Source organism: Hyperolius riggenbachi, chromosome 1 (assembly GCF_040937935.1).
Source record: "Hyperolius riggenbachi isolate aHypRig1 chromosome 1, aHypRig1.pri, whole genome shotgun sequence".
Lineage (NCBI taxonomy): Eukaryota > Metazoa > Chordata > Amphibia > Anura > Hyperoliidae > Hyperolius > Hyperolius riggenbachi.
The window spans coordinates 411,373,720-411,393,505 of record NC_090646.1 but is presented as its reverse complement, the minus strand read 5'-3'; the positions used below and the strand labels follow the sequence as shown (position 1 = coordinate 411,393,505).

General features: G+C 46.6%; 1 protein-coding gene across 4 annotated transcripts in view; it reads left to right on the top strand.

Moving 5' to 3' along the window:
* The first annotated feature begins 2,508 nt into the window (after positions 1–2,508).
* The window catches only part of DMRT1 (doublesex and mab-3 related transcription factor 1), a 92,096-nt gene continuing 74,818 nt past the window's right edge, over positions 2,509–19,786 (top strand). Inside the window, exon 1 of one of the 4 annotated variants that reach the window (XM_068235875.1) lies at positions 2,509–2,592. Coding sequence is in view for 2 of the 4 variants with exons in the window: in XM_068235857.1 (XP_068091958.1) it covers positions 6,684–6,725 (42 nt within the window). In the remaining 2 variants the exon portion in view is untranslated. Of the gene's footprint in view, positions 2,593–6,637; positions 6,726–12,292; positions 12,432–19,786 lie in introns of those variants that run through there. The other 3 variants (XM_068235857.1, XM_068235866.1, XM_068235882.1) reach the window with 3 other exon arrangements.

The window sequence follows — 19,786 nt, the reverse complement described above, 5'->3', positions numbered from 1 at the left end:
ATTTCTGAAACAAACATGCTCAGTAGGGAATATGAGCCGTTCTACCAGGATGTACGTCACACGTGTGCGTCTGACATCGAAAGGGAGGTTTTCTTGTTGCGTTCAACTAGTGCAGAGGTTATTTCTTATAGAATGAATAGCCATGGCTATATATATTGTGAAGCAAGTGTTGTGTATGTTCTGCTGCTTAGTATAGTCCTTGCAGATTTCAGAAAATGATCGAGTTTTATACAAAGCGATACTCCACCATGAAGCTTAAAAATGGTGTATTAGCGACACCTACTGGCAGTTATGGCACACTGCAGATATGGCACTGCTCAGATGGTGAGCATATGCTACTAATTCGAGATGAGTGTTGTTGAATAAATATCAGAACTCCATGCTGGATGGAAAATCTTGCAAGGCTGTACATACCTTATAATGACGATGAGTGGCTACAAAGGACCTCTAAAGTGGTATAGTTGCAATGTGTGAGTGCACAGCCCAGAGGCAGCAGTTTCTCTCTTACATGCTGGTAAATGTACAGGCTTCTTGTACTACAGTATATCACTCCCTTACACACTCCAATCAGTTCTGGGTCACCATGAGTTTGCTGGTTAGTCTGTGACTCACAGAAGGAGGCCCACTACCACTAGTGTTCAATGTATTGCATGTCACACGCACTACATGTTACGGCCAGAGCCCTTCATCAGGTGTGCTGAAGCCCGTAACATGTAGTGTGCGTGACATGCAATTAATTGAACGCTCCTTCTGTGAGTGATATTGCACTGTGTGGCCGCAGAAGTGGTGTATTTGCCTGAAGGATTGGCACCGCCACCATCTCTACACACTAGGTTAGAGTCTCCTGAGGTTTAATTTATTGTTCATGTACTAACTATCTCATTACACGCAGGCCTCTACACAACTGTTTTATCTTGTTTCAAGGAAATCAAGCAGTCTTCAGTTCCTCAAGAAGAAGCAAATGTCCATGTCTCTCTGTGCACATTGCTTCTGGATGATTGCAGAGAACCTGCTTCTGAAATACATTCCACAAACAAAGCAGATAAGATTATTCTGAGAAGGAGGTTAGTGTTAGCCCATATAAAAAATGCAGCACACATTACCCCATATATAAAATGCAGCACACGCTATCACATATACAAAGTGCAGCGCACATTAGCCCATATATAAAGTGTAGCACACATTATCCCATATATAAAATGCAACACACATTTGCCCATATATAAAATGCAGCAACGATACTTGCTGCACTGGCACCACAGTTTCAAGTATAGGTCTGAGCACACTACCACAGTGGCCAATAGTGGAGGGAGCATAAAAGGAGAAGCAGGAGGGGGGCAGTTTTAAACGAGAGGCCGCAGCGCTGTCAGTATCTTCAACTATAACTGCACCTGCATCATCCATTACACCGGTGCAGCCAGCCCTGATTGGAGCAGAGTGCATGGGCCTGCTCCTCTGCACTTCAAGGGGCCTGTTATGAGTCTGCATGAGGCCCACAGTGGACCACCTTATCGCCCTGGACCACTGGCCCCTTTTGGCGACAGGCTCTATAGCAGCCACTATGGCTGCTTTGGTGATCCCCACGCTACTGTCAATACTAATTAACTGTAGAAGTTTTTCCCTTAGGCATAATACAGAACTAGATCAAAGCTGTACTGTACAGAATGGGATTTTATACGCACAGATTGATATAAGCTCATACCTGTTACATTAAGTTCTGTATGTTCCTGGTCTAATTCTGTATCAGGCATTAGGAAGGAACTTAAAGCGGACCCAAAGATACCTAAAAAAGTTTCACTTACCTTGGGCTTCTGACACCCCCCTGCAGCCGTCCTGTGACCACACCATCCTGGAATGATCCTCCGGTCCCCCGCCGCAGCTCATTTTCTCTTTCGCCAACTTAGAAGTCGACACCCACTGCGCCTGGCTGCGTGAGTCCTTGTTTGTGCTCCCGTCGCCAGGAGTGTCCTGCACAGGCGCAGTACGAGAACATCTGTACTGCACTTGCGCAGGACTCTCCCGCGGAGGGAGTCCTGCGCAGATGCAGTAGAGATATTCTTGTATTGCGCCTGTGCAGGACACTACTGGCGACGTGAGCACAAACAAGGACTCACGCAGCCAGGGCCGCATTGGCGACTGGCAAAAGAGAAAGTGAGCCGCAGCGGGGGACTGGAGGTTCGTTCCAGGATAGCGAGGGCACAGGACGGCTGCAGGGGGCTGTCAGAAGCCTCAGGTAAAATAAACTTGTTTTTTTTAGGTATCTTCAGGTCTGCTTTAAAGAGAAACCGTGACCAAGAATTGAACTTCATCCCAATCAGTTGCTGATACCCCCTTTTACATGAGGAATCTATTCCTTTTCACAAATGGATCATCAGGGGGCTTTGTATAGCTGATATTGTGGTGAAGCCCCTCCCACAGGAGACTGTGAGGAACATTTTTCCGGCAGTTTCCTGTCTGGGAACCTTGTTGCATTGTGGGAAATAGCTGTTTACAGTTGTTTTCAACTGCCAAAACAGCAATCAGCAGCTACATCACCTGCCAGCAGTAAAAATTTCACCATGTGATAAATGTCAGAATGTAAACCAAGGAGAGGTAAGCTTTTACAATGTGCAAAAACACTGACTAAATCGTTTATACATAATTATTGTAAAAATGAAGCACTTTTCTTTATTACATAATTTTCACTGGAGTTTGTCTTTAAAGAAAACCTGAACTGAGAATTAAAACTCAAAATAAGCATACACAAGTCATACTTACCTTCCATGTAGTCTACTCCTCAGTGTCTTTCTCCTCTCCCGAGTCCTGTTTGTTCACTGTGATCAAGGGAATTTTCCGTCCTCCATTTTGAAAATGGCCATTACCCATAACAGCTTTCTGGTCAGCACACAGTTAAACTGTAACATCGCCCACCTGAGCCATAGGGAAACATGGACATTACCGGGAACGTCAGTTTTCCTCTCAGCTATAACTGACAGCAACTGATATTTTACTGACAGCAACTGATATATTTCAGATCTGACAAAATATTGTCAGAACTGGAAGGGATTACTGTCAGAAGAAAATGGTGAGCTTCTGAGAGGAACTGATGGCAAGGTAACTATGTAATGTTCATTTGAAGTTACCTCATGTGTTTATTTTAAATATTTTTACTCAGTACAGGTTCTCTTTAAGTTCTGAAGCATACAAGACAACCATATAAAATTGTATGTAGTGGTGCTTGAACTTTCCAGTACAAGGCACCCTTCTGTAACACTGACATTTTATAATGCTGGCAAGCAGGGCCAGATTACCGAGCAGGCAACAGAAGCAGTCGCTTGGGGGGGGCCCCCATTCAGAGTCAAAGGGGCCCCATCAGCACATAATCCAGCCCTCGCCATCCTGTCAAAGGACACCGCCCGCTGCTGACTGTCTTCAGAGCCGGGCTCTCCTCCTGGGTCCCTCTCCTGCTACTGTGAGCTCTGCCGCTGCCCGCTCCTCCCTCCCTTCCCACAGAGAACCACAGCTGCAGTGGGCAGGAATGATAGTAGCAGATGACAAACGCCCACTCACCTATCCGTGATACAAGCGATAGAGGTCCCATCTTCCGAAACCTATCTGTCTCCTCTACGGTGCCGCAGCTTGCTCTGAACTTCCTGATTCTCAGATCAGACAGGAAGTAGGAAGTAGTAATAGTAGTAGTAACAGAGCAGCGGCACTCTAGTGGAGACAGATGAGCTCCGGATGACAGGACCTCTATTTCTTGGTTGTTTGGTGGTGGTGGTGGGGGGGGTTATGTAATTCTGTCTGGGGGGGCTGCTTCTGGGTTGGCGGTGTCCAGAGCTTTCTGTTATTGCCAGGCTGGAGATGCAGGGGGAAAGCGCTGCTGCTGTGATATCTGGCACCCTCTTTACAGGGGTACCCCGAGTGACAACGTCCCAGCCATTCATCTCTCCCCCTGCATGTTGGCGCTGCTATTCCGTGCATTGTGCACCCGCAGAGGAAAGCGGGCTGTTGTCCATAGCAACCAGTAGGGCAGCTGCCCTGGTGTTTCCAGCATGTTACTGTGCACAGCACGAAGCAGCTGCATCTTCCCATTCTAATATGGGGGGGGGGGACCCAAATCAGTTACTTTGCTTAGGGCCCCATTTAGCCTTAATCCGGCTCTGCTGGCAAGGTGCATTACTGTGGAATGTTTTATTTTTCCATACTGTGAAGTGAGCAGACACCTCACTTGATCTCCCAGAGTGCTCTGGGGCAGAAAGCGTCACATCATAGCCTAAGCTGAGCATCACTGGGAGGGTAGTGTTACATATCAATATACAGCAATATATAGATGCGTTTCTGATGCTGAAACCAGAATAATTAAGGTAAAAATGGGTATCCTGATTAATTTATAATTTTTAATATGTGAAATTACAGTTCCTTTTTCAGGCAGCAAAGCCACATTTTGAAGGGGGTGATTCTGTACTCACTGTAGGTCACCTCGTACACAGCAGAAGCACAATAAAGCACTGTTCACTGCTATAAATCTGCAGTGTTTCTCCAACCTGTGATTAGGACAGGGAAACAGCCTTTTGAAATCAATAGACAGCCATCTAAATCACACGCAGGGGGAAAAAAGAGGATGGAATTTAGCGTAATTTTGCAATGCTCATGTGATTCCGCAAAGCCGTTGGAATCAGATGCATGCATACATTGTAACAAGTGGTGTCGTGCAATCCAGAAACGCACACTGGGCACAAGTGGAAACAGGCCCATAAGCTGCATAAAACTCTCTGCAACTCAGAACATGTTTTTGTATTTACTTACATATTAAATAGGAAAAAGCCCACTGTGGCCCCTCTCCCCAGCTAGTAATACCAGTTATAAAGTGATAAGCAGAGGGAGACCTATGAGTGTGGGGTCCCTCTCTTTGTTTCCAGTATAGCAGATTCGCAGTGTTTCCCCGCATGCAAATTTGGAAGCGTAATTGCAGCCTATTGACATCAATAGTTGCTTCTGAAATTTGTGTGTGGGGACTAAAGTGCCAGCAGCATTTTTCGGACAACACATCTAAATCCTTATAGCCGTGCATGGCATATTGCCGCTGTTGGATCCATTGTTTAGGTGAGCCACGCTGCCTGCCGCTACTTCTGCGGGGAGCAGATGAGACATGGGGGCTGGTGGAGGACACTACAGGGAGTCCCTGACATCGTGGCAGGTCAGCGGTTCGTATAGGCGGGCTATCGTAAGTTAGGGAATGCCTGTATTTGGCATATAAGACGCAGGCACTTTTTCTCCAGCTTTTTTGGGGAGAAAAAGTACATCATATATGCCGGGAAAAAAAATTCACATCGAAAGTAAAACAGGTATACTCCACACAGTCTCATAGATCACTATCACAGAGGGCTGCGCAGATAACTTGGCAAGGGCCGGGTGTCTTCCAAGTCACCTGCTCGCATGTGTGCTTCGCTCTATGTGAGTGTGGCAATAATTTTAACTACTGCACAATAGCATGCTCTCTCAGCCTCTCACGCATGCGCAGTACGGAGCCGCCTGTCTTCGGGAGCACTTGGGACTCCCGAAGCCTTCTGCAGTGGGGGATTCCAACGGGGGTGACATCACTGGAACGACGGGACTGTGAGAGGAACGGGAAGGCTCTATAGGAACCAGAGCCTTCCCACTAGCTTTAAAGTGTTATACTTGTAATAAAGTATACATAATATATTGTAATAAAGTTGTGACATTTAACAAAGTGTCTTGCCTTTATTTCTTGTTTTTTAATGAATTACTGTATTATTATTTATGACTGCCCAAGGGTTTTAGCATAGCTCCCAACTGTCCCTTTTTCGGTGGGACAGTCCCTTTTTGGGAGCCCTGTCCCTCTTTCACCCTCATTTGTCCCTCTTTCAGGACTTTGCCCCTCTTTCTATGTATATATGTATATTTCTCTACTAAAAATGTGTTTGATTGACTCTAAACTTTATTCCCAACCTTTAAATTGATATATTACTAATTTTAAAATGTTACTATGAAGGAAAATGAACCAGAATAGTAAGGACCAGTGTGGTTTGAATTATAAAACAACATGTTTCTTATGAAATCTTTATGGTATTCGTGACTAGAGGCGTGGTGAGGGCGTGGGCTGGGGTGTGGCTTAAGTGTCCCTTTTTCTCATCTCAAAAAGTTGGGAGGTATGGTTTTAGTTTGTGTTACCTGCAATCCCATAGAAACACAACATGCAAAATGTAGCAAGCCATGTCTTCACATATTCAATAAAAAACTAAAACCACTTCATCAATGGGTGGGGCGTTTATAGGTTTATAGGAAAATGCATGCTCTAAAGACCAGGCCCGGGACAGCATACTGAGTCTGATCACATGGCCTGCAGTGCTAAGCTGCAAGAGAGCCTGTAAAGTTCAGCTCTTCTGGTTGAGTGATCCAGTTGTAGAAGCCTCCTCATTACCGTATATTACAAATGATGTAATGAATAAGCCTTCCTGGATCAAACAAGTGATAAGAGCGCCAAACACAAGACAGGCAGACATGTAATAGCCACAACCACACGCCATAGATATGCGGGCACATACTTGGCAACTAAGCGGCAGCGCGTCTTGCCACACCCGAGCACGCTATTGGCTCCGAGCTGCGCCTGTCATGCCAGAAGCTGCCGCCAGCCAATAGTAAGCGTGTTTCTCGCCTTAGAGGAGCTCAGCGGCGGCAGAATGCGGGGCGTGGAGTGCGGGCTGCAGAAGACGGAGAGCGCGGTGAGTGTTGCGGTCTCATGCTTCACTACTATGATCCACTAATGGGGGTGCGCGCGCTCAGCACGTGTCTTCCATTCCTGGACAGTGTGATGGGAAGAGATATTTTATAGCGACTTTGACTTGCTAGGATCTGTAAATTCCACAACTGTGTGGCCCTCACTTATCACCCACTTCCTAGCCGATCCCTGCCTGTTGTAGCATTTAGCTCTGTGCATAAGATGGCTGGTGGTGTAATGGGCACCTAAATACCCACTGCTCTCTTCTGCGGGAAAATGTTAGATTTGAATTGTTTATTGTATATTTGACAGATCTGGCACTGCACGGAGTGGGGGAGGGGTAGAGTATTTTAATTCTGTCTGGGTCGTTGTTGGAAAGGTTTCGTTTTCAATGATTATCATTCCCAAGAACAGAAAGTGAGGGATGTAACTTCAACGAACAACTTTTGTTTTGTACAATTTAGATGTGTTTTTTTTGTGTGTGGTCTTTTTTCTTCTAGTCTGGGATCTCATATAGAAGAAAACCACTAACCACTTTGTATTGCTTTCCCACCAAATATAGAACGGGAAAAATAACCTGACAGTTTTTGGTAACCGATTTCAACACTATTGGCTAGAGTTCTGCTTTGATTACAGAAAATCTTATTAGTTGTTTGTTTGTTGATTACAGAAAACCAGTTACAATGTGCATGTGGAGTGTGAAAAATGATTTGGAATTTTGGTAGCCTTAAGTTTCAGTCTTTTCTACTATAAAATAATAGTAGTACTATAAAACAGACTAATTTTTTGGTGAATTGTTGAACAGTATAAACCAGTGGTCCTCAGGCTGAATGTGGCCCCTTGAGGCTTTTTTACCGGCCCCCCGCACAGAAAATGTATTACTTATAAATATTAGTGGTCCACATATGGAATAGTAGTGCTGGCACCACCCATCCACTAGGAAGCAATAATTTTGCTGGTTTCCAATCAAATTGCACATCAGGTGACACTGCTGTCCAATTGGACAGCATGTTTTTGCCTGGGTATGCTTCACTGTCTGGCCTGTAAAGACTTCTACATCATCTTATGTATACTCCGGCCCCCAAGCAGTATGTTGACCTGGCCCTCCACCCAAAACGTTTGGGGACCCCTGGTGTAAACAACTGTGTTGTAGCTTCTGGGAGACTTTCGTTGACCAAAAGGCTGGTATTTTGTGTCTGATAAACTTGTGATCTCTGCAGATGAACATACCTATGTATTAGAGCTAGTCCACACTAGGTCCGGAAACGTATCCGTGGCTGCGTTTTTCAGCCCTGATGAAAAACGGAGTCCCGGATACTAATGTTAAAAATAGCAGCCGTCCTCACCCAAGAAAAAAACTGATTCGTCTGCATTTGCAGGGATCCGTTCTCAAAACCTGAACGGAAGGTCCGGATCTGCTGCATTTTCACGCAACGGATCAGGACCCTGATACACGCAGGGGTAGTGAAAAACTCCATCTCCACAGGCAAAATAGCACCAAAAACGGCTGAAAAACTGGATAGCCTGAACCAGGGGCGTTTCTAGGGTCCTTGGAGATCAGTGGCACCTGTGGGCACCAGGTGGGGAGGCCGCGGCAAAAAAATGGGCGTGACCATGAGGTAAGTGGGCGTGGCCATGGGTGGGGCCAAATGTACATGAACTTAGCAGCGGTGTAAGCTACGGATAACGGGCCTGCCCATCGAAATATTGGACGGAGCCCCCTGTCCTTTATTTAGATCATTTACAATCAGTATAGGCATAGATCAAAGATGTACACGCACATACAATTTTGATTGGTCAATCACTGACCCCCAATTTTCCCACCCCCGTGCAGTAAGTGGGCCAACAGACAATGAATTTTATGAACAGAGCTAAAATTGGCTAATCAAAATTGTATGTGTGTACCAGGCTTTACAGCTAATACTGTACATACTGAAAGTAGCAGGGATCAGCATACAATACAGCTGGTTTACAATCAATAAAGGCACAGAGTAACACCTTACACTGTACACACTGGAGGTAAATCAGCACACAGTGCAAGCACTAGAGAACAGCGTATACTGTACATACTGTAGGCAGCAGAATTCAGCACACTGCAGCTAGCGTGCCAAAAATATGACGATCACGTTGTGCGGCGTGCTTATCGCGCCGCACCAAAAAATTGGTGGGCCATGGACCAGAATATAGGTGTGGTAACGGGTGGAGACAAATTTACATGAACCTAGCAATGGTGGGACATCAGATTAGGACAGTGGTGGCGAACCTTTTGGAGGCCGAGTGCCCAAACTGCAACCCAAAAGTCACTTATCTATCGCAAAGTGGCAACAGCAATTTAAACTAAATACTGTACAAACGTTTTAACTCATACATGAACATTATGGAAAATCCAAGTTGAAAATAAACTGTGAAGATAAACAATTTCATCCATCCTACTCCTGAAAAATGTATTCAATTTTTTAGAACCTCCCAGTTTTATTTTCTGTTTTAAAACGCTAAAAAAGTAGGTTTAATGCTATTGTCTCATATGATAAGGATTCAGCTTTTCCCATAGTCTCGCAGTTAGCAATCATGTGACCCCCAACAAGACAAATTCAGCAATCATGAGGCCTCCAACAAATCATGAGGCCCCCAACAAGACAAATTCAGCAATCATGAGGCCCCCAACAAATCATGAGGCCCCCAACAAGACAAATTCAGCAATCATGAGGCCCCCAACAAATCATGAGGCCCCCAACAAGACAAATTCAGCAATCATGAGGCCCCCAACAAATCATGAGGCCCCCAACAAGACAAATTCAGCAATCATGAGGCCCCCAACAAGACAAATTCAGCAGTCATGAGGCACATAAATAGACAGCATTTCACATAAATAGGCAGAATGCCCCCTTAATATGGTAGCCCCCCAAGTTAGGTAGTGAGTGACAGGGACCCCCAGGTTAGCTAGTGAGTGACAGGCGCCTCCAGTTAAGTAGTGAGTGACAGGGACCCCGATGGTGAGTGACAGGGAGCACCTTTAGGTAGTGAGTGAGTGCCAGGGGAGCCCCTTTAGGCAGTGAGTGAGTGACAGGAAGCCCCTTTAGGCAGTGAGTGAGTGCCAGGGAGCCCCTTTAGGCAGTGAGTGAGTGACAGGGAGCCCCTTTAGGCAGTGAGTGAGTGACAGGGAGCCCCTTTAGGGAGTGAGTGAGTGACAGGGAGGCCCTTTAGGGAGTGAGTGAATGACAGGGAGCCCCTTTAGGAAGTGAGTGAGTGCCAGGGAGCCCCTTTAGTGAGTGAGTACGTGCCAGGGAGCCCCTTTAGGGAGTGAGTGAGTGACAGAGAGGCCCTTTAGGGAGTGAGTGCGTGCCAGGGAGCCCCTTTAGGGAGTGATTGAGTGACAGGGAGGCCCTTTAGGGAGTGAGTGCGTGCCAGGGAGCCCCTTTAGGGAGTGAGTGAGTGACAGGGAGCCCCTTTAGGGAGTGAGTGACAGGGAGCCCCTTTAGGGAGTGAGTGAGTGACAGGGAGCCCCTTTAGGGAGTGAGTGAGTGACAGGGAGCCCCTTTAGGGAGTGGGTGCGTGCCAGGGAGCCCCTTTAGGGAGTGGGTGCGTGCCAGGGAGCCCCTTTAGGGAGTGAGTGAGTGACAGGGAGCCCCTTTAGGGAGTGAGTGAGTGACAGGGAGCCCCTTTAGGGAGTGAGTGAGTGACAGGGAGCCCCTTTAGGGAGTGAGTGAGTGCCAGGGAGCCCCTTTAGGGAGTGAGTGAGTGCCAGGGAGCCCCTTTAGGGAGTGAGTGCTTGCCAGGGAGCCCCTTTAGGGAGTGAGTGAGTGCCAGGGAGCCCCTTTAGGGAGTGAGTGCGTGCCAGGGAGCCCCTTTAGGGAGTGAGTGAGTGCCAGGGAGCCCCTTTAGGGAGTGAGTGAGTGCCAGGGAGCCCCTTTAGGGAGTGAGTGAGTGCCAGGGAGCCCCTTTAGGGAGTGAGTGCGTGCCAGGGAGCCCCTTTAGGGAGTGAGTGAGTGCCAGGGAGCCCCTTTAGGGAGTGAGTGAGTGCCAGGGAGCCCCTTTAGGGAGTGAGTGAGTGCCAGGGAGCCCCTTTAGGGAGTGAGTGCGTGCCAGGGACCCCCTTTAGGGAGTGAGTGAGTGACAGGGAGCCCCTTTAGGGAGTGAGTGAGTGACAGGGAGCCCCTTTAGGGAGTGAGTGCGTGCCAGGGAGCCCCTTTAGGGAGTGAGTGCGTGCCAGGGAGCCCCTTTAGGGAGTGAGTGAGTGAGTGACAGGGAGGCCCCCCCTCTAGCCGCCGCTCCCCCCCCTACCTCTCAGCAGACCTCAGGATCAGCGGCGACCCGACCAGATGTACGAGCGGGCACTGGACGCACCCGCTCGATATGCGGAAGTGATGTCACTTCCGCATATCAGTGCGGGCGCTGGGTCCTAGCGCCCGCACGATTGGTCGCCGGCTCGCCGCCTGATCCTGAGGTCTGAGACTGTCAGTGACGCGGCGGCTGGAGGGAGCCGCTGAGTCTTGACAGAGGGGGCGGCCGGGCGGAGATCCGTGGCACCCCAGGACAGATTGGGGGCACGTGCCCCCCTAAAACAGGGCTAGCGACGCCCCTGGCCTGAACTTTATTATTGGCCCAAAAAATCCTCCCACTACCTTCCTAATCACAGAGACGTTTTCTGTCCGTGTTTTGGGGTAAAAAACTGAACGAAAACTGATGCACTTTTTATAAAAACGGATCCTCCCACTACCTTCCTAATCACAGAGACGTTTTCTGTCCGTGTTTTGGGGTAAAAAACTGAACAAAAACTGATGCACTTTTTATGAAAACGGATCAGTTTGCAGTCTGGTGGTACTTCCCCTGATCCCGGACTGCAGTATCCGTCCTGCAACTGTGCCTAGCGTGGACCTAGCCTTATACTATTTGGAGTAGATTAGGGAAACATCCTGTGAATCCCAGTATCAATAATTTCCCTGGTCTACCACATTTCACCATTTGATGCTGCATCAGATTCTAGTAGCAGTTTGATGTGTTGTCAGTCACACTGCCAGCTTACGGCTCCATACAGTGTTGTGACATCTTTCATCACTTCTGCCCACTTTTCCACATGCTGCTACTGTAATCGATGCAGATTTTTATAGCCGTTCCCATTCAGCGTTCAATTGATACCCCGATTGACCATTAATTGAGGGGTCTTTGTGAGATTGTCAGCTTTTATTGAATCTTATGTTTAATTTGTTGAATATATAGCATAGCGTTTGGTTAGCTTCAGGCAAGTATAGAAAGAGAAAAACGGGTTCCTAATCACTGCCTTTTTACACGGCAGCCCAGAGATAGCAGATGTGTATATTGGGTAAATGCAAGCTTGTTTTATTGTTGTTAAATGATCACATTTGGATCAAGAAAATTATTGGGGTCTCCTTTCCACCTCATAAAGGGTTAACATTTCTTTCTGGTAAAATACACCTTGCAACAAAAATAAAAGTTTACAAATAAGATAGTATACTGAATACACACGTATCTCATCAGTGCAGTTACTGTACATATATATATAGGGCTAATGGTGTTTATTGTGTCGACTGTAGGAAAAGCCTTGTACAAAAGCCTACCAACAAGAACCTATTCTCACTTGGCTGACAGGCAGAGCTAATGTAGAGGACTTATAACCGAGGGGACTTATACATTCTTTAAAGAGGAGCTGTCAGCCATACTATCTCAGAATGATCATTTATCAACAAGACAAGTAAGAGGGATTTTAACTTTTGGATTGCCTGGTTAGCATCCTTATTATTTGTTTACCAGATAAAAATAAAGACTTGATTTTATGCCCAACAGTTACGCTTTAAAACCGCCGTTGCACAACACTGCCAAGGCCTCGTTCACATCATTTAGCGCAGATGGCTGTGCGATTGGAACGCAACGCGTCCGATCGCACGCCATCTGTGCTCCTATGCGCTGCGCTGCAGATCCCATTCATTACAATGAATGGGATCTGCGCTGCGATTCCCAAAAATGCGTGCAGCACGCGATAGCGCAATCACGCTGCCATGCAGCGCATATGATGGGAACGGTAGAAGGGCTGTCTATGCCCTTCTACCGTTCTTGCGTGTCGCACACTATACGCGCTGCCAAAATGCGGACGGCAGCGCGTATAGTCTGAACGAGGCCTAACACATACAAGCATGCAGTTTCTATGCAGGGACACAAATAACGGTCAAAGCTAAGTGTGGTTAGCATGTCAGTTACTCCCGAATGCAGATAATGTCACATTTATTTGAAGTATGCCTTCAATAAACGCTTGCTTATAATATCCATCCACACAGTAGCCAGATTCCAGTAATATATTAACCACTTGCCGACCGCCTACTTCATATTGGCGGCGGCAAAGTGGCAGCCCCAGGACAACGTAACGCAGATTGGCGTCAGGTCCTGGGGCACTCTCTGGCCGGGGATCGCGCGCTGGGATGCGCGCGCATCCGCCGGCAATAGGCTCCGCCCACCCGCGACGTCAACCCGCCGGCCAATCGGAAGCGCCGGCGGGTTGTTAATCCGACGATCGCCGGATAGGAAGCGTATAATACGCTTTGTAATGTTTACAAAGTGTATTATACAGGCTGCCTCCTGCCCTGGTGGTCCCAGTGTCCGAGGGACCACCAGGGCAGGCTGCAGCCACCCTAGTCTGCACCCAAACACACTGATCTGCCCCCCCCTGCCCCCTGATCGCCCACAGTACCCCTCAGACCCCCCCCTGCCCACCCCCCAGACCACCGTTTGCACACAATCACCCCCCTAATCACCCATCAATCACTCCCTGTCACTATCTGTCAACGCTATTTTTTTTTTTAGTCCCTAAACTGCCCCCTGCTCCCTCCTGATCATCCCCCCACCCCTCAGATTCTTCCCAGACCCCCCCAGACCCTCCCCCCCCCTGTGTACTGTATGCATCTATCCCCCCTGATCACCTGTCAATCACCCCCTGTCACTGCCACCCATCAATCAGCCCCTAACCTGCCCCTTGCGGGCAATCTGATCACCCACCCACACCAATAGATCTCCCGCAGATCCGACATCAGATCACCTCCCAAATCCATTGTTTACATCTATTCTCTCCTCTAAACACCCACTAATTACCCATCAATCACCCATCAATCACCCCCTATCACCACCTGTCACTTTTACCCATCAGATTAGACCCTTGCGGGCACCCAATCACCCGCCCACACGCTCAGATTGCCCTCAAACCCCCCCTTATCGATTCGCCAGTGCATTATTTACATCCGTTCTTCCCTGTAATAACCCACTGATCACCTGTCAATCACCCCCTGTCACTGCCACCCATCAATCACCCCCTGTCACTGCCACCCATCAATCAGCCCCTAACCTGCCCCTTGCGGGCAATCTGATCACCCACCCACACCAATAGATCGCCCGCAGATCCGACATCAGATCACCTCCCAAATCCATTGTTTACATCTATTCTCTCCTCTAAACACCCACTAATTACCCATCAATCACCCATCAATCACCCCCTATCACCACCTGTCACTGTTACCCATCAGATTAGACCCTTGCGGGCACCCAATCACCCGCCCACACGCTCAGATTGCCCTCAGACCCCCGCCTTATCAATTCGCCAGTGCAATATTTACATCTGTTATTCCCTGTAATAACCCACTGATCACCTGTCAATCACCCATCAATCACCCCCTGTCATTGCCACCCATCAATCACCCCCTGTCACTGCCACCCATCAATCAGCCCCTAACCTGCCCCTTGCGGGCAATCTGATCACCCACCCACACCAATAGATCGCCCGCAGATCCGACATCAGATCACCTCCCAAGTGCAGTGTTTACATCTCTTCTCTCCTCTAAACACCCACTAATTACCCATCAATCACCCCCTATCACCACCTGTCACTGTTACCCATCAGATTAGACCCTAATCTGCCCCTTGCGGGCACCCAATCACCCGCCCACACGCTCAGATTGCCCTCAGACCCCCGCCTTATCAATTCGCCAGTGCAATATTTACATCTGTTATTCCCTGTAATAACCCACTGATCACCTGTCAATCACCCATTAATCACCCCCTGTCATTGCCACCCATCAATCACCCCCTGTCACTGCCACCCATCAATCAGCCCCTAACCTGCCCCTTGCGGGCAATCTGATCACCCACCCACACCAATAGATCGCCCGCAGATCCGACATCAGATCACCTCCCAAGTGCAGTGTTTACATTTCTTCTCTCCTCTAAACACCCACTAATTACCCATCAATCACCCCCTATCACCACCTGTCACTGTTACCCATCAGATTAGACCCTAATCTGCCCCTTGCGGGCACCCAATCACCCGCCCACACGCTCAGATTGCCCTCAGACCCCCGCCTTATCAATTCGCCAGTGCAATATTTACATCTGTTATTCCCTGTAATAACCCACTGATCACCTGTCAATCACCCATCAATCACCCCCTGTCACTGCCACCCATCAATCACCCCCTGTCACTGCCACCCATCAATCAGCCCCTAACCTGCCCCTTGCGGGCAATCTGATCACCCACCCACACCAATAGATCGCCCGCAGATCCGACATCAGATCACCTCCCAAGTGCAGTGTTTACATCTCTTCTCTCCTCTAAACACCCACTAATTACCCATCAATCACCCCCTATCACCACCTGTCATTGTTACCCATCAGATTAGACCCTAATCTGCCCCTTGCGGGCACCCAATCACCCGCCCACACCTCAGAACGCCCTCAGACCCCAGCCCTGATCACCTCGCTAGTGCATTGCTTGCATCTATTTCCCCCCTCTAATCACACCTTGAGACACCCATAAATCACCTCCTGTCACCCCCTAGCACACCTACCCATCAGATCAGGCCCTAATTTGCCCCGTGTGGGCTCCTGATCACTCGGCCAAACCCTCAGATCCCCCTCAGACCCCCTTCCGATCACCTCCCCAGTGCATTGATTGCATCTATTTTCCCCTCTAACCGCCCCCTGAGACACCCATCAATCACCTCCTGTCACCCCCCTAGCACTCCTATCCATCAGATCAGGCCCAATACATCCTGTCATCTAAGAGGCCACCCTGCTTATGACCGTTTCCACAAAATTTGCCCCCTCATAGACCACCTGTCATCAAAATTTGCAGATGCTTATACCCCTGAACAGTCATTTTGAGAAATTTGGTTTCCAGACTACTCACAGTTTTGGGCCCGTAAAATGCCAGGGCAGTATAGGAACCCCACAAGTGACCCCATTTTAGAAAGAAGACACCCCAAGGTATTCTGTTAGGCGTATGATGAGTTCATAGAAGATTTTATTTTTTGTCAAAAGTTAGCGGAAATTGGATTTTTATTGTTTTTTTCACAAAGTGTCATTTTTCACTAACTTGTGACAAAAAATAAAATCTTCTATGAACTCACCATACCCCTAACGGAATACCTTGGGGTGTCTTCTTTCTAAAATGGGGTCACTTGTGGGGTTCCTATACTTCCCTGGCATTTTAGGGGCCCTAAACCGTGGGGAGTAGTCTAGAAAACAAATGCCTCAAAATGACCTGTGAATAGGACGTTGGGCCCCTTAGCGCACCTAGGCTGCAAAAAAGTGTCACACATGTAGTATCGCCATACTCAGGAGAAGTAGTATAATGTGTTTTGTGGTGTATTTTTACACATACCCATGCTGGGTGGGAGAAATCTCTCTGTAAATGGACAATTGTGTGTAAAAAAAAAATCAAAAATGTGTCATTTACAGAGATATTTCTCCCACCCAGCATGGTTATATGTAAAAATACACCACAAAACACATTATACTACTTCTTCTGAGTACGGCGATACCACATGTGTGACACTTTTTTGCAGCCTAACTGTGCTAAGGGGCCCAAAGTCCAATGAGTACCTTTAGGATTTCACAGGTCATTTTGAGACATTTGGGTTCAAGACTACTCCTCACGGTTTAGGGCCCCTAAAATGCCAGGGCAGTATTGGAACCCCACAAATGACCCCATTCTAGAAAGAAGACACCCCAAGGTATTCTGTTAGGTGTATGATGAGTTCATAGAAGATTTTATTTTTTGTCAAAAGTTAGCGGAAATTGGATTTTTATTGTTTTTTTCACAAAGTGTCATTTTTCACTAACTTGTGACAAAAAATAAAATCTTCTATGAACTCACCATACCCCTAACGGAATACCTTGGGGTGTCTTCTTTCTAAAATGGGGTCACTTGTGGGGTTCCTATACTGCCCTGGCATTTTAGGGGCCCTAAACCGTGAGGAGTAGTCTAGAATCCAAATGCCTCAAAATGACCTGTGAATAGGACGTTAGGCCCCTTAGCGCACCTAGGTTGCAAAAAAGTGTCACACATGTGGTATCGCCGTACTCAGAAGAAGTAGTATAATGTGTTTTGGGTATGTATTTTTATACATACCCATGCTGGGTGGGAGAAATCTCTCTGTAAATGGACAATTGTGTGTAAAACAAATCAAATAATTGTCATTTACAGAGATATTTCTCCCACCTAGCATCTGTATGTGTAAAAATACACCCCAAAACACATTATACTACTTCTCCTGAGTACGGCGGTACCACATGTGTGGCACTTTTTTGCACCCTAAGTGCGCTAAGGGGCCCAAAGTCCAATGAGTACCTTTAGGATTTCACAGGTCATTTTGCGACATTTGGTTTCAAGACTACTCCTCACGGTTTAGGGCCCCTAAAATGCCAGGGCAGTATAGGAACCCCACAAATGACCCCATTTTAGAAAGAAGACACCCCAAGGTATTCCGTTAGGAGTATGGTGAGTTCATAGAAGATTTTATTTTTGTCACAAGTTAGCGGAAAATGACACTTTGTGAAAAAAAAACAATTAAAATCAATTTCCGCTAACTTGTGACAAAAAAAAAAAATCTTCTATGAACTCACCATACTCCTAATGGAATACCTTGGGGTGTCTTCTTTCTAAAATGGGGTAATTTGTGGGATTCCTATACTGTCCTGGCATTTTAGGGGCCCTAAACCGTGAGGAGCAGTCTTGAAACGAAATTTCTCAAAATGACCTGTGAAATCCTAAAGGTACTTATTGGACTTTGGGCCCCTTAGCGCAGTTAGGGTGCAAAAAAGTGCCACACATGTGGTATCGCCGTACTCAGGAGAAGTAGTATAATGTGTTTTGGGGTGTATTTTTCCACATACCCATGCTGAGTGGGAGAAATATCTCTATAAATTGACAATTGTGTGTAAAAAAAATAAAAAAATTGTCATTTACGGAGATATTTCTCCCACCCAGCATGGGTATGTGTAAAAATACACCCCAAAACACATTATACTACTTCTCCTGAGTACGGCAATACCACATGTGTGGCACTTTTTTGCAGCCTAACTGCGCTAAGGGGCCCAAAGTCCAATGAGCATCTTTAGGCTTTACAGGGGTGCTTACAATTAGGCACCCCCCAAAATGCCAGGACAGTGAACACACCCCACAAATGACCCCATTTTGGAAAGTAGACACTTCAAGGTATTCAGAGAGGAGCATAGTGAGTCCGTGGCAGATTTCATTTTTTTTTTGTCGCAAGTTAGAAGAAATGGAAACTTTTTTTTTTTTTTTTCTGTCACAAAGTGTCATTTTCCGCTAACTTGTGACAAAAAATAAAATCTTCTATGAACGCACCATGCCTCTCACTGAATACTTTGGGATGTCTTCTTTCCAAAATGGGGTCATTTGGGGGGTATTTGTACTATCCTGGAATTTTAGCCCCTCACGAAACCTGACAGGTGCGCAGAAAAGTCAGAGATGCTTGAAAATGGGAAAATTCACTTTTTGCACCATAGTTTGTAAACGCTATAACTTTTACCCAATCCAATAAATATACACTGAATGGTTTTTTTTTTATCAAAGACATGTAGCAGAATAACTTTCGCGCTCAAATGTATAGGAAATTTTACTTTATTTGAAAAATGTCAGCACAGAAAGTTAAAAAAGTCGTTTTTTTTGACAAAATTCATGTCTTTTTTGATGAATATAATAAAAAGTAAAACTCGCAGCAGCAATCAAATAGCACCAAAAGAAAGCTGTATTAGTGACAAGAAAAGGAGGTAAAATTCATTTAGGTGGTAGGTTGTATGACTGAGCAATAAACCGTGAAAGCTGCAGTGGTCTGAATGGAAAAAAAGGCTCTGGTCCTTAAGGGGTTTTATGACTGCAGTCCTTAAAGAGAATCTGTACTCTGAAATTCTTACAATAAAAAGCATACCATTCTATTCATTATGTGCTCCTGGTCCCCTCTGTGCTGTTTCTGCCATTCTCTGCTGCAAACCTGGCTTGTAATTGCCAGTTTTAGGCAGTGTTTACAAACAAACTAACCAGCTTCTAATAGGCTCAGCTAAGCAGAGTGTGTTAGTCACACAGAGCCTGCAGGGGGTGTGTACAGCTTCTAGCTAATCACAAGCAGCCCTGCACATTCCAGTCTGACTGCCTCAGCCTGACTGTGCCGACTATAGAGAGAAGATTAGATCATATAACAGAGATAACACAGCTACTGTGCAATTAGGAAAAGCTGCAGTAAGCCAGACCACATTAGAAAAGGCATAGGAACTTATAGCATAGAAGAAATAAAGATAAACAATTTGTTACAGAGTCTCTTTAAGTGGTTAAAAAATCAAAAACACATTTAATCAGCACTATTTATATTTAAGAAATACTTATGTAGTTTTGTTTACAGTAAGTAAAAGAAAAGGATTAATATGAAATGGGGCCCTATGTAAGATAGCAGTCTTTGCCCAGCGCTGATGACTTTTTTTAGTTAGATTTGTTGCTGATCTGTTGCATGTGTACAGCATCTGTGTGTGCAGCATCTTACAAAGATTTTTATCTGATGGGGAGTTCAGCTCAATAGAATAGACTGTGTAGGTGTGGCTCTCATACTACATGGAAGGGGTAAAATTGGTCTGTGATCTTTCATTTTCCAAAGACTTTTATCTGATGTGTGTACCCACCTTGACTCTCTATCTTCTGGCCACGCTCCTGCCTATGTACGAGCACATCCAGACAGGGCGTGCGTGTGTAAAGTTTGCTGATGGACTCGTTTT